The sequence below is a fragment of the Myotis lucifugus genome, unplaced genomic scaffold (assembly GCF_000147115.1).
Source record: "Myotis lucifugus unplaced genomic scaffold, Myoluc2.0 scaffold_412, whole genome shotgun sequence".
NCBI lineage: Eukaryota > Metazoa > Chordata > Mammalia > Chiroptera > Vespertilionidae > Myotis > Myotis lucifugus.
In genome coordinates, this window is record NW_005871460.1 from 420,789 (window position 1) to 433,291 (window position 12,503).

The following is a 12,503-nucleotide window of genomic DNA, read 5'->3' on the forward strand; positions in this document are numbered from 1 at the left end:
AGAAAAGGCATTTCCGTTTGGCCGCTTCTGTAGGGCGGAAACGGGAGTCGTAGTGGCGGGGTTTTGCCTTCTCAGGTCTTTGTTTCCTGTGGTCACGTTTTCCTGGTCGCACAGTCCCGTGGAGAAGGCCGGAGAGTGGTGCTCCCCGCCAAACAGCCAATGGTCGGAGCCGCCAGTGGTGCTCGCAGCTCACACGTGGGATTGAAGCTCCGAGTCGCCACCCGGACCCACGCCAGGGCCGGGACAGGGACCGCCATTCCTGCAGCGGCTTCTGCTCCCGCCCCGCTCCGCCCACGAAGGGCAATGGCGGCGCCGCCGCTGAGGAGACGGGCTGAGGTGAGTTCACTTCCCCAGGCCCTCACCGCCTCCTCACACAGACACCACAGCCTGGGGAGGGCGGCTGTCCGGTCCTGCAGCTCAGTCCCGCGTGGAGGACCGTGAGGAAGGTGGAGGGGGGAGAGGAGTGTTGTGGCTTCTGAGGACACAGCAAGTGCAGGGCAGAGAGGACGGGGGTGACTTGCATCTGAAGGTCCCTGAGGATGTGGCTGTGAGTGTTGACGGAAAGATCAGAGGCTGCAGGGAGGACGTCACAGACTCATTCGGGGCTTTCCAGGCTGTGGGTCCATCAGGGGCCTGGGGTGGTCCTGGATCCGGCTGGACTACAAGCTCTCTACACGCCATATGCCAAGTTCATGGGTGAGTCCAGCGAGATCCAGTGGCATTGGAGCAGGAAGGGGGCAGAGCTGAGGGAGTGAACCTGGGGTCTGAACATGGGAAGGGGCTAAACATTACACAGTGGTGAGCACACCCGAGACCTGGTGTGGGGACTTAAAGGCAAAGCATAAACCCACACATCGCCAAGACCTTAAATGGCATTGCCCTCTACCCTACCCTCCCCTAATTCTTCCCACCCAACCCAGCTGCTCTGCTGAGGGCCATCACAGTGAGTAATGGGACTGTGATGAGAGAGCAGCTTGCACTGGCATTAGGGCCTGGTGTCCACACTAACCAGGTGCCCTGGAGGAGGTTGAGGGGGGGAGGTGAGTAAGGAGTAGGATTGAAGGTTCTCAGAAAGGCAGGTCTGGTTACAATTGTCTCCATTCTGACAGGTTGGTGTGACCTTTGAGGACATTGCCCTGTACTTCTCCAGGGAGGAATGGAGTCTCCTTGATGAGGGTCAGAGACAGCTGTACCTGAATGTGATGCTGGAGAACTTTGAACTTCTATCCTCGCTGGGTAAGACCCTCACTGTCACCAGTGACCTGGACTTGGCTTTTCGATTTCCCAGGCCCCATCCCCCAGGGTGTGCTCTGTCCTCCATGTAGACTGTGGTACTTCTTGATTTTCCAGTTTTCTGGGTAGTTGCTGTCCTGGGGAGGGTTGGTCTGTTTCTGCTGCTCCCTTCTATTCCTCAAGTCCCAATACTCCCGCTGCACTAAATTCACAGGGAAGGACTTGTGGTTGGTAGTGTTGCAGGAAGCCTAAGGGATTCCAACTTGATCGGTGAGAAAAGCATTTTCTATATTCCTGTTGGTCATTTGTACGTATTTTTTGAAGAACTGCCTCTAAATCCTTATCCTGTTTATTAACTGTATCTTTTGGTTCTAGAGTCTTTGGAATACCTATTATATTTTATATATTAATTGCTTACGACAGACAGGAACACATTTTTTCATGTGCTTAATTGTGCTTTGCAGATATGGCTCCCCCACACCTGCTTTTCTACAAAGTCTATGTTTTATTTTTGGCAACCCTGGGTTCAGCAGGTCTAGTGCCCCCATGTTTCTAGCCAGCTCAGATGCTTGGTACTAGTGCTTAGCAATAAAGTATTTTTAATGAAGTCATATGGACTTTGCTTTTGAGATAGAGTCATTGCATTGTTATTATCCTGCAATATAGTATTAACATACCTTTATTATTCACTGGGAACTCCAACAATTAGTGCGAATTTCTGTCTATATCGCAGTATTCTCTTTATTGTGCTGATCAGAAGTGAATCCACAATGTCTCCAAGCGATTCCTTCATATGACTTGCTAGTATTTTCTCCTGTTCTCTAGATTGCCTTTCATTTAGTTTTGTTTACTGCTGTGCTGTGAAAAAGGTTTTTTTTCTTTATTCCAATCTGCACTGTTTATTTTTTCTACTTTTTCTGGTGGTTGGTGTCACATTCAGAAAATCCTGTCCCAAACAAATCTCCAGAACTTTTTGTCTTGGTTGTCCTGAGGAGTTTAAAATTTTAGCACTGACATTCAATTCTATCCTGCAGGTTGAGTTAAATTTTATCAGCGCTGTCCAGTTTTGTGGTTTTACATGTGAATGTCGATTTATGCCTGCACCATTCATTGAAGGAACTATCTTTCCTTTTTTCTGTGTCTTGCAGCTTTGACAAAGATTAGTTAAAAGTCTGTGCCTGGGTTTATTTCTCTGTTTTCTGTTCTGTTCTGTTGATGTATATGTCTGTGTTTCTCCAGCAACACACTGTTGGCTTGCTTTCTCTTTGTAATAAATTGAAGTCAGGAAGTGTGATGCCACCAGCTTTGTTCTTGCTCAAGATTGCTTTTGTTAATAGCAGTCTTTTGATTCCATTGCAAGATTCTCTATTCATTTCTTTGTAAAGTACCATTGGAGTTATTGGGATTGCATTTAATCTGTAGTTTGCCTTGTGTACTATAGCTGTCTCCACCATATTTCATTCCTAAATCCATGAACACAGGTTGTCTTTCAGCTGATTTGTGTTTCCTTCCATTCCTTTCATCTGTCTTATAGTATTCAATGTACAGATGTTTCACATTTTGGTTGAATTTATTCCTGCGGATTTTATTGTTTTTGATGCTATTTTAAATTTCGTTACCCTCTTCATGTTTTTAATCAAAGAATTTATTGCTAGTGTGTAGAAGTGGAACTAATGTTTATGCATTTATTTTGGATCCTGTAACTTTTCTGAATTTAATTCTTTATTCTTCTTTTATCTTCACCCGAATAGTGAGGATATTTTTCTCATTGACTGTTTTTTAGAGAGAGAGTGGGAGACAGAGAGAGAGAGAGCAACATTGATTGGTTGCCTCCCACATGTGCCCATAGTGAGAGAGAGGATCGGACCTGCAACCCAGGTACCTGCCCTTGACTGAGAATCGAACCCTGGCCCTCCAGTGCACAAGCTAGCACTCTCATCAGTGAGCCACAGTGTCTAGGGATATTTAGTTATTCTTTAAATTATTTATTTATTCATTTATTTAAATATATGTATTTCTTGTTTCCGAGAGGAAGATGAGAGAGAGAGAGAAACATCAGTGATGAGTGAGAGTTATTGATCAGCTGCCTCCTGCACGGCCCCCAACTGGTCATTGAGCTCGCAACCAGTGAAGTGTCCTAAAAATGAATTGAATTGTGCCCTCCTAGTTCATGAGTCAATGCTCAACCAGTGAGACATACCTGGCAGCATTTATTTATTGATTTTAGAGACAGGAAGGTAGATAGAGAAAGAAAGGGAAACATTGATGTGCTGTTGTACCCATCTAAGCTTTTATTGGCTGTCACCTACATGTGCCCTGATGGGGGATCAAACCCACAGCCTTGGTGCATCAGGACCACACATTCACCACAACTGAGCCACCTGGACAGGATTCTGAATTTGTTTATTAATTTCAGACGCTCATAGTGGGATCTTGACAAATTTTGCTATGGAGGGTCATGTCATCTGCTAACATCAACATCTCTTATGATGCATTAGGTTCATAGTGACAGGTGTAATGTCTTATCTTTCATTTCTTTTTTAAAAAATATATTTTATTGATTTTTTACAGAGAGGAAGGGAGAGGGATAGAGAGTTTGAAACATCGATGAGAGAGAAACATTGATCAGCTGCCTCCTGCACACCCCCTACTGGGGATGTGCCCACAACCAAGGTACATGCCCTTGACTGGAATCAGACCTGGGACTCTTCAGTCTACAGGCTGCTGCTCTACACCAGCCGTGGGCAAACTACGGCCCGAGGGCCGGATCCGGCCCCTTTGAAATGAATAAAACTAAAAAAAAAAAAGACCGTACCCTTTTATGTAATGATGTTTACTTTGAATTTATATTAGTTCACACAAACACTCCATCCATGCTTTTGTTCTGTCCCTCCGGTCCAGTTTAAGAACCCATTGTGGCCCTCGAGTCAAAAAGTTTGCCCACACCTGCTCTACACACTGATCCAAACCACCATTTAGGGCTCTTTCATTTCTTTTTTAACTTATTTGAGGCTTTGTTTTTGGTTGTTTTTTTGTTTTTGCTTTAATGTAGCTAAAGGCTTGCACATTTTAATATATTTTTAAAATATACCTTTTAGGTATTTTTGTCTTGTCTCCCTTTTATTTATGTTTGTTCTAATATTTATGATTTCTTTCCTTTGAAACCTTTGGTTTACTTTCCTATTGTGTTTCTAGTTTCCTGCGGTGCCATGTTAGGTTCTTTGAGATCTTTTGTGACAATGGAGGCATTCATCTCTATAAAATTTCCCCTTAGAATTACATTTTCTGAATGTTATACATAAGCTTTGGTAGGTTGTTTTGTTATTTACTTTGTCTCTAGAGTTTTTTGAGATCACTTCTGTTTTTGGCTACCCTGAAATTCTTAGGTATTTATTATTCTTTTTACATACAGAGAAGAAGAAATGGAGAGATAGAGAGGGAGGGAGGGAGGGAGGGAGGGAGGGAGGGAGGGAGAGAGAGAGAGAGAGAGAGAGAGAGAGAGAAGAAACATCAATGGGCTGCCTTCTGCACACACGCAAACCAGATATGGAACCCACATTCTGATATGTGCCCCAACGGGAATCAAACCATGCACCCTCCGATACACTGGACGATGCTCCAATGAACTGAGTCACACTGGCCAGGGCATTCTGTGGTTTTTAAAAACAAAATTTTCCAGTTTTTTGGATAACAGGCCAGTAGGATCAATGAGAACAGAAATACAGTGGCTGATAGTGGTAATGCTGACCCTTTATTTTTTATTTTTTATTTTTTTGAAGGGGGAAATTGAAATTTATTGAAGGCTCACAGTGTGTTAAGGATTTTACAAACATTTGCCCTCGCAGTGTTTTACAGGCCAGGAAACTGAGGTTAAATAAGTTGCCCAAGGTCATGCAGCTAGAGGTGGCAGAGCTGGGAGGCCACCCAGGTTTTTATGACTCTTCATGCTTCACCACCCAGTTGTACAGGCACACAGCCCCTTATGCTTAAACACCCTGGGCATGCCTTGCCCTGGCCCTAGTGCCCCTGACAAATCAGAGGGAGTTACTCTCATCCTGGGGGTTAGGGGGTCGGGCAGGACTTGATTATTTTCTCCTTCCAGTGCTGTAAGCAGGGTATCTCCCCCACAGCCTGAACACCCATGCAGTATAGGACAGAAGCTCTCCCAGGCCAGAGGAGCAGAGGCAAGCAGCAGGGGCCCCAGAGGTAGGAGAGAGAGGAATAACAGTGGGTATACAGCGAGTTTCTTTCTGTGTCAGCCAGTGCAAGGGAGTGCTGGAGGCTGCTGGTCCCAACCAGCTGGGGCCTGTAGCCCCAACCTGGATCTGTTCAATGTAGCAAGAAGCCCACATCAGAGCCCTGTCTTCCGGGTACCCCCATTGAGGCTGAGGCTGTGGGGGCGAGTACCCCGCTCAAACCTGCGGCCAGACAGGAGGCGCCGCAGGGAGGAGCCGGAGCTCAGATCCCCGCAGCTTCTAAGATGGAGACTCTCTCGGCCTGGCCGTCCCCACCGGCTCTGGGGCACCTGCTTATGCCCATGGGCTCCATTCCCACTGGGGTCCGGGGTCTTCCTGGACATCTGGAGGAAACAAGTGACCAAGGCCCAGCCCAGCCACCTGCCCTTCAGGTCCCCTAGGGAATGGGCAGGTGTAGGGCCCAAGGGCAAGGGGACCTTCTGGTAGGTGGGAACAGGGCACCGTTTCCCGGCTGAATGAGCACGTAGCAACTTGGGGGAAGGGCAGCGGGCTAGATGGAAGAGGCAGGCTTCAGAGCAGAGCCCGGTGTTGCTAGAGGAGGCGATGCCTGGGTCGCTGTGTGACCGTGGCAGCAGCAGCGCTGGCGTAGGAGCCGGATGAGGAGGCCGGTGCCCGGGTGGGGTGAGAGAACCTGAGCTGTCGCTGAAGCGGCGAGGGGTGGGTTCTCCTGGGAGGGGCTGCGGCTGGGCAGCTGCCACCCCTGGGGGCCCACCGCCTGAGCTCGGGGAAGCAGGGCGCCACCCAGGGCGGCCAGCCCTCCAGCAGGTGGCAGCTGCGGGCAGCGGTGCGGGCGCCCAGGGGAGGTCCTGACCCTTTATTTTTATTAAATATATATTTATTTGAGAGAGGAAGAGAGAGGGAGAGAGTGATAGAAACATCAATGATGAGAGAGAATCATTGATTGGCTGTCTCTTGCACGCCCCCCAGTGGGGACTAAACCCACAATCTGGTCATGTGCTCTTGACCAGAATCTTACCTTGGATCCTTTAGTCCACAAGCCCATGCTCTATCCACTGAGCCAATCCAGCTAGGGCAGACCGTTTTTTAAAAATACATTTTTATTAATACTTTAAGCAATAAAAAATAATAATAATAAAATAAAAGTAAATAAATAAAAATACATTTTTATTGATTTATGAGAGAAAAGGAGAGAGAGAGAGAGAGAGAGAGAGAGAGAGAGAGAGAGAGAGAGAGAGAGAATCACTGATGAGGTGCTTCCTGCATGCCCCCAACTGGGCATATGCCCTTGACTAGAATAGAACCTAGGACCTTTCAGTCCGCAGGCTGACGCTCTATCCACTGAGCGATCCAGGTAGGGCTGACCCTTGCTTCATTTATTTATTTATTTTTATTAACCCTTGTTTTTGACGTTAGGTATCTTCAAATGTGTTTGCTCACCCAGTTTCCTGTCATCCTTTCTTTGCAGTTGTCCTTACTTGGTATTCTGTGTTACTATTTTTCTTTATGATACTCTTATTCCCATTTCCTATGGGGGTGTTTTTCTCATGGATAGCTGTCTACTTACTCTGGGATGGGGAATGATTCTCTATCTCTCATTCTGCCCATCTTACTTAGGTTACTCTCATAGGTCTTTTGCCTGTGATCTCATTTGTGCTTTGTTGTTCTACCACAGTGCTGACCATCCATCTTATAAGTTTTCCTTTTAAGATATGCATCATTGGGCCCTAGCTGGTTTGGCTCAGTGGATAGAGCGTCGGCCTGGAGACTAGAAGGTCCCAGGTTCGATTCCGGCCAGGGGCATGTGCCTGGGTTGCAGGCACATCCCCGGTGGAGGGTGTGCAGGAGGCAGCTGATGGATGTTTCTCTCCCATCGATGTTTCTGATTCTCTATCCCTCTCTCTTCCTCTCTGTGGGAAATCAATAAAATATATATTAAAAAAAAAAAAGATTTGCATCATTGCCCTAACCAGTTTGGCTCAGTGGATAGAGCGTCGGCCTGTGGACTCAAGGGTCCCAGGTTCAATTCCGGTCAAGGGCATGTACCTTGGTTGTGGGCACATCCCCAGTAGGAGGTGTGCAGGAGGCAGCTGATTGATGTTTCTCTCTCATCGATGTTTCTAACTCCCTATCCCTCTCCCTTCCTCTCTGTAAAAAAACAATAAAAATATATTTTTTAAAAAAGATTTGCATCATTTATCCCATGCAGTGGCTCAATTGAGATTGAAGAGGCAGAATCCTTTGTGCATCACAGGAGACACATGACTTTGTCAATGACAGGGTAGACCCAGAGGCAGTCTTGACTTGGTGAAGGGCTGAGGGGGCGGTTTTAACGTGTGGGCTTTGTTACATTCATAACTAGGAAGCCATTTTGTTCATCAATGTTTTGTTACCATTGCCCACTCCTCACCCAATTCTACTTCTTGCTTAATGTTGATACTTTGCCTACGTCTCAGTTTTAATACTGATCATTCTACTCGGATTCCCAGCCCATGGATGACTTTAAATTTTGCACCTCTATCTCTTTCATACATCTCGCTTTACTGCACTTAACACATTGCATGCGGGAAACATATTTATACGTTTTGTCCTTCTTTTCAAAATATTTTCAATAAATCGGAATTTTTACATATTTTATTACATTTATTTCAATTTCCAGTGAGTTTTCCAGTATTTGTCTGTTTAAAATTTAAGAAAAATAATTCAGTATACATTTTATAGTAAATGCAAAAAGTTTCATTGAAAAAATATATGTAAAACTAAAGTTATCGTAATTTTACTGAACGTTGCCATTTGCGCAAAAAATTAGCAAAAATGGCCCATGCCACCTGTTAGCGCTCAATAAAAACTACCCGCAAACAATGTGTTAAATTGTTCTAACTCCAATGTTGTTCCATGGCTGCAGGCCTTAGAGTGCACATGTATTATATTGACGTTGAACATCACGTGCTATAATATTAATGATATTGTATGGGTTTGAACACATTGGAATTATTCTACACAGACTCACATCATCAACATGAAAGGTCCTAAAGGAAGCCATTTGTGGAATAATAACGAGCAGACCCTGCCTCTCTTCTTTTTGTGCCTGCCTATGCTTCTGTCCTCATTTGGTGAGATTTTCCTCATCCAGTGACCTTTTGGGCCCTGTTATATATAACAGCCAGTTCCTGAGAGTCTGACTCACTTGTCTTGAAAATCAGTGTATGGAATCATATCCTGTCATCACACATAAACATCTGTGGTGAAGATATTCTGTTTTTATCAGGTCAACGTGCACTTCACCTGCGTTTCTTTTCTTCAGGTTGCTGCTGTGGAGCAGAGAATGTGGAGGCAACGACTGAACAGAAGGTTTCTGTAAGATTGTCACAGGCAAGGAATCCCAAGTTAGCCTTGTGTTCCCAGAGGAGCCACCCCTGTGAGAGTTGTGGACTAGTCTTGGGAAACATTTTCCACGTGATGGAACTGCAGGGAACACAACACAGACAGATACTGTTGAAGTGTGGGGCGTGTGCAAAGTGGTTTTATTTCCCTGCAGAATTTCACCAGGAACATGTGAGAAAGAAGACTTTCATTAGAGGTGTGAACAGGATCTCAATTGCAAACAGCTGCAATTTCAGTGTGTCCCAGAATTATTTCACATGCGGGGAAGTTGGGCAGGGTGTCCTTACGGGGTCAGGACATCTCCACCTAAAGGCTACTCAGACCAGGGAGAGTCCAAATGCAATTTCAACGTGTGGGATGACGTTTCAAAGGAGAAAAAATTATTACAGTAAAAAAGAATGTAAGACAGACATTAGTTGCACCCACACATTTATTCAAGAAAAAGATGTCCATCTTGGAAGTGGGTGTTGTGTGTGCTCTGAATGTGGAAAATATTTTACCAAATTTTCTAGCTTTCATGATCAACAGAGAGGTCACACGGGAGAAAAGCCTTATCAATGCAGTGAATGTGGAAAATCTTTTATCACTAAGACCGATGTTCATCAACATCAGAGAGTTCATACAGCAGAAAAGCCTTATAAATGCAGTGAATGTGGGAAATCTTTTACCTCTAAGTATATCCTTCATCAACATCAGAGAGTTCATACAGCAGAAAAGCCTTATAAATGCAGTCATTGTGGAAAATCTTTTACCAGTAGTAGTGACCTTCAACGTCATCAGAGAGTTCACACTGGAGAAAAGCCTTATAAATGCAGTGAATGTGGAAAATCTTTTGCACGGACCGATGCCCTTGGTGTTCATCAGAGAGTTCATACAGGAGAAAAGCCTTACACATGCAGTGAATGTGGAAAATCTTTTACCCGGAGAACTGGCCTTCATTATCATCAAAGTCTTCATATGGGACAGTGGTTCTCAAACTTATTTGGCCTACCGTCCCCTTTCCAGAAAAAATATTACTCAGCGCCCCCTGGAAATTAATTTTTTTAAAATTTTAATAGCAATTAAACAGAAAGATATATGTATTAATGTTTCTACCTTTTTCGTAAAATATAGTAAAGAAAGGTGTAAATTAGAAACATTGAAGTTTGAAATTATGAAACTATTTATTGAACTCAGAATAGAAAGGTAATACAAAAAAAGTTAAAACAAATGCACCTGTGGCCGTCACCGCCCCCTGGATTGCTGCAGCGCCCACCACTTTGGGAATCACTGCTGTACACCATAATAAGAGTGAAAACACTTTCAGAGTACTTGACTAATTTCCTTTGTGATGAAGTACTTAGAACTTTAACTGTAAATGTGAAATTTGGGTTACTGTAGTATTCCAAACAATAAAACACATGCAAAAAAAGTTTGTTTGTGTTATATAGCTCTACTGTTACCAATATATGTAAAATGTCTTTTCAAGGAAAAATTACTCTAAGGTGGACTCGTTCCTTTGGTGGAAAATAAAGCCTCTTTTCCTGCCACATGCATTTAATGATGAATATACAGTCTCCCCAGCTTTGTTGCCCTGCTGTGGGTGGTGGTGGCATTGACACATTAAGAACTGGGTATTGCCGAAACCGGTTTGGCTCGGTGGATGGAGCCTCGGCCTGCGGACTGAGAGGTCCCAGGTTCGATTCCGGTCAGGGGCATGTGCCTGGGTTGTGGGCACATCCCCAGTGGGAGGTGTGCAGGGGGCAGCTGATCAGTGTTTCTCATCGATGTTTCTGACTCTCTCTCCCTTCCTCTCTGTAAAAAATCAATACAAATATATTAAAAAAAAAAAAAAGAACTGGGTATCTGTGGGACTGCTTCCTACTCACCCATCATTTTGTTACCAAAGACTTAAAGCAGAAGGCAGAGCGGGGTGGGCGAAGCCCAGGGCCCGATGTTGGCAGGCTTGCAGTCTCGTGCTCTTGCGTGGCCACATTGAGCACAGGGGTTATTTTCCCATTTGGACACTTGAAGGAATTACGTGGACAGAATTGGTTTGCAAATTGTTATACTTAAACAGCTGTGTTTGCTTTATTGCAATCTACACTAATAAAAGAGAAAGATGCAAATGGACCATATCTTTGTGACACCCACCAGCCAATCAGGAGTGACTATGCAAATTAAACCAACAAAGATGGCAGGTTAATTTGCATATGCAGCCACTCCTGGCCAGAGCAAAGGCAGTGCCAGCAGCCAGTGGAAGGAAGGCCCATCCTTGCACGAATCTTCATGTATCGGGCCTCTAGTCTATTATAGCTATTAAAACTGCCTAAAAGGTAAATAATTTTATCACTGACTTCTGTAGCTAACTTTAAAATTGGTATTTTATTTGTAGTGATTTCACTTAGATTTCTGTGCCCAGAATTTCCTTATAGTTACTAATTTTTAACATTTGAATCAGAACATTAAAGCACGAATGTACTAGTGAGAATAACTTCAAAGGAAATGAAGACGTGGCCAGAACGTTTTTTTAATGATAACATGGAACTTTCTAAATGTAATTTTTGCATTTTACTAGTTTTTCTTGTGAATTTTGCTGTGATGTTTGGTTCTATTAATGTCAGGTAGAGGCCCTACCAGGTGCTGGATTGGAACCAACAGAAGCTCGTGGGCAACCCGAGAAAGGCGCTTCCCTTTGGGGAGCTTTCAGTGTGCGTCACGCCCCATCTGTGTGACATGTGGGATGGCTCTCCTGCAGATCCTGTTAATACTTCAGCTTCGATAATGTTAGGTCATAATCCTTTGATAATAAATCTGGTACCATTACAAAGACCTCATTTACTATTGAGATTTCTCAATAGCCTGATGATTACACCTACTTTCAATTTTAATTTATGACACGGCATTCCGGAAGGAGTAATACTATTCAGAAATTCAATGGGGAAATTTTCCTTTGTTTCTTTGTTATGGGGTGGGGACACAACATTAGTAACAAAGAAACAATTAAAACTTTATCTTGGGGCCCTAACTGGTTTGGCTCAATGGATAGAGCGTCAGCCTGAGGACTCACCGTCCCAGGTTCGATTCCAGTCAAGGGCATGTACCTTGGCTGCGGGCACATCCCCAGTAGGGAGTGTGCAGGAGGCAGCTGATCCATGTTTCTCTCTCATCCATGTTCCTAACTCTATCCCTCTCCCTTCCTCTGTAAAAAATCAATAAAATGTATTTTTAAAAAACCTTTATTGTGGGGATCCGCTAGTGTTTTGGGCAGGTTCAAGCCTTGGACTGATGAGAGGGCACTGTCCTCTCATTGCCACGTATAAGTCCAAGCTTGGAGGGCAGGGCCCTCCCAGCACAATTATAGCCAACAGCTGTAGTTGTAAGTTTGAACCTATGGTCCGAACATGTGGCCCCACGTGTCTGAGTGATGTGTGCTTGATAGAGTTCAGGTGCATGTAGTTGAGTAGGATTGAAACCCAGGAGAATGTTTGTAAACATCTTGTCACGCCTTTACTTTGCCTCATAGGATCTGCTATAAAATAAAGGCATGGCTGTGGGCGTGGTCGCTGTCTCAGAGAATCAGCTTCCCACAGAGACACAGCTTTCAATCTCTCTCTCTTTTTTTTTATTTATATATTTTATTGATTTTTTACAGAGAGGAAAGGGAAAAGGGATAGAGAGAAACATCGATGA

The 12,503-nt window shown here is 44.4% G+C and overlaps 1 protein-coding gene across 1 annotated transcript; it reads left to right on the top strand.

Moving 5' to 3' along the window:
- The first annotated feature begins 1,191 nt into the window (after positions 1-1,191).
- On the top strand, positions 1,192-9,894 carry LOC111823168 (zinc finger protein 501-like). The gene is made up of 2 exons (XM_023743765.1): positions 1,192-1,236; positions 8,752-9,894. Exons 1-2 carry the CDS (start codon positions 1,203-1,205, stop codon positions 9,867-9,869), a joined length of 1,152 nt encoding a protein of 383 aa, XP_023599533.1. The 5' UTR covers positions 1,192-1,202; the 3' UTR covers positions 9,870-9,894.
- Positions 9,895-12,503: the final 2,609 nt, after the last annotated feature.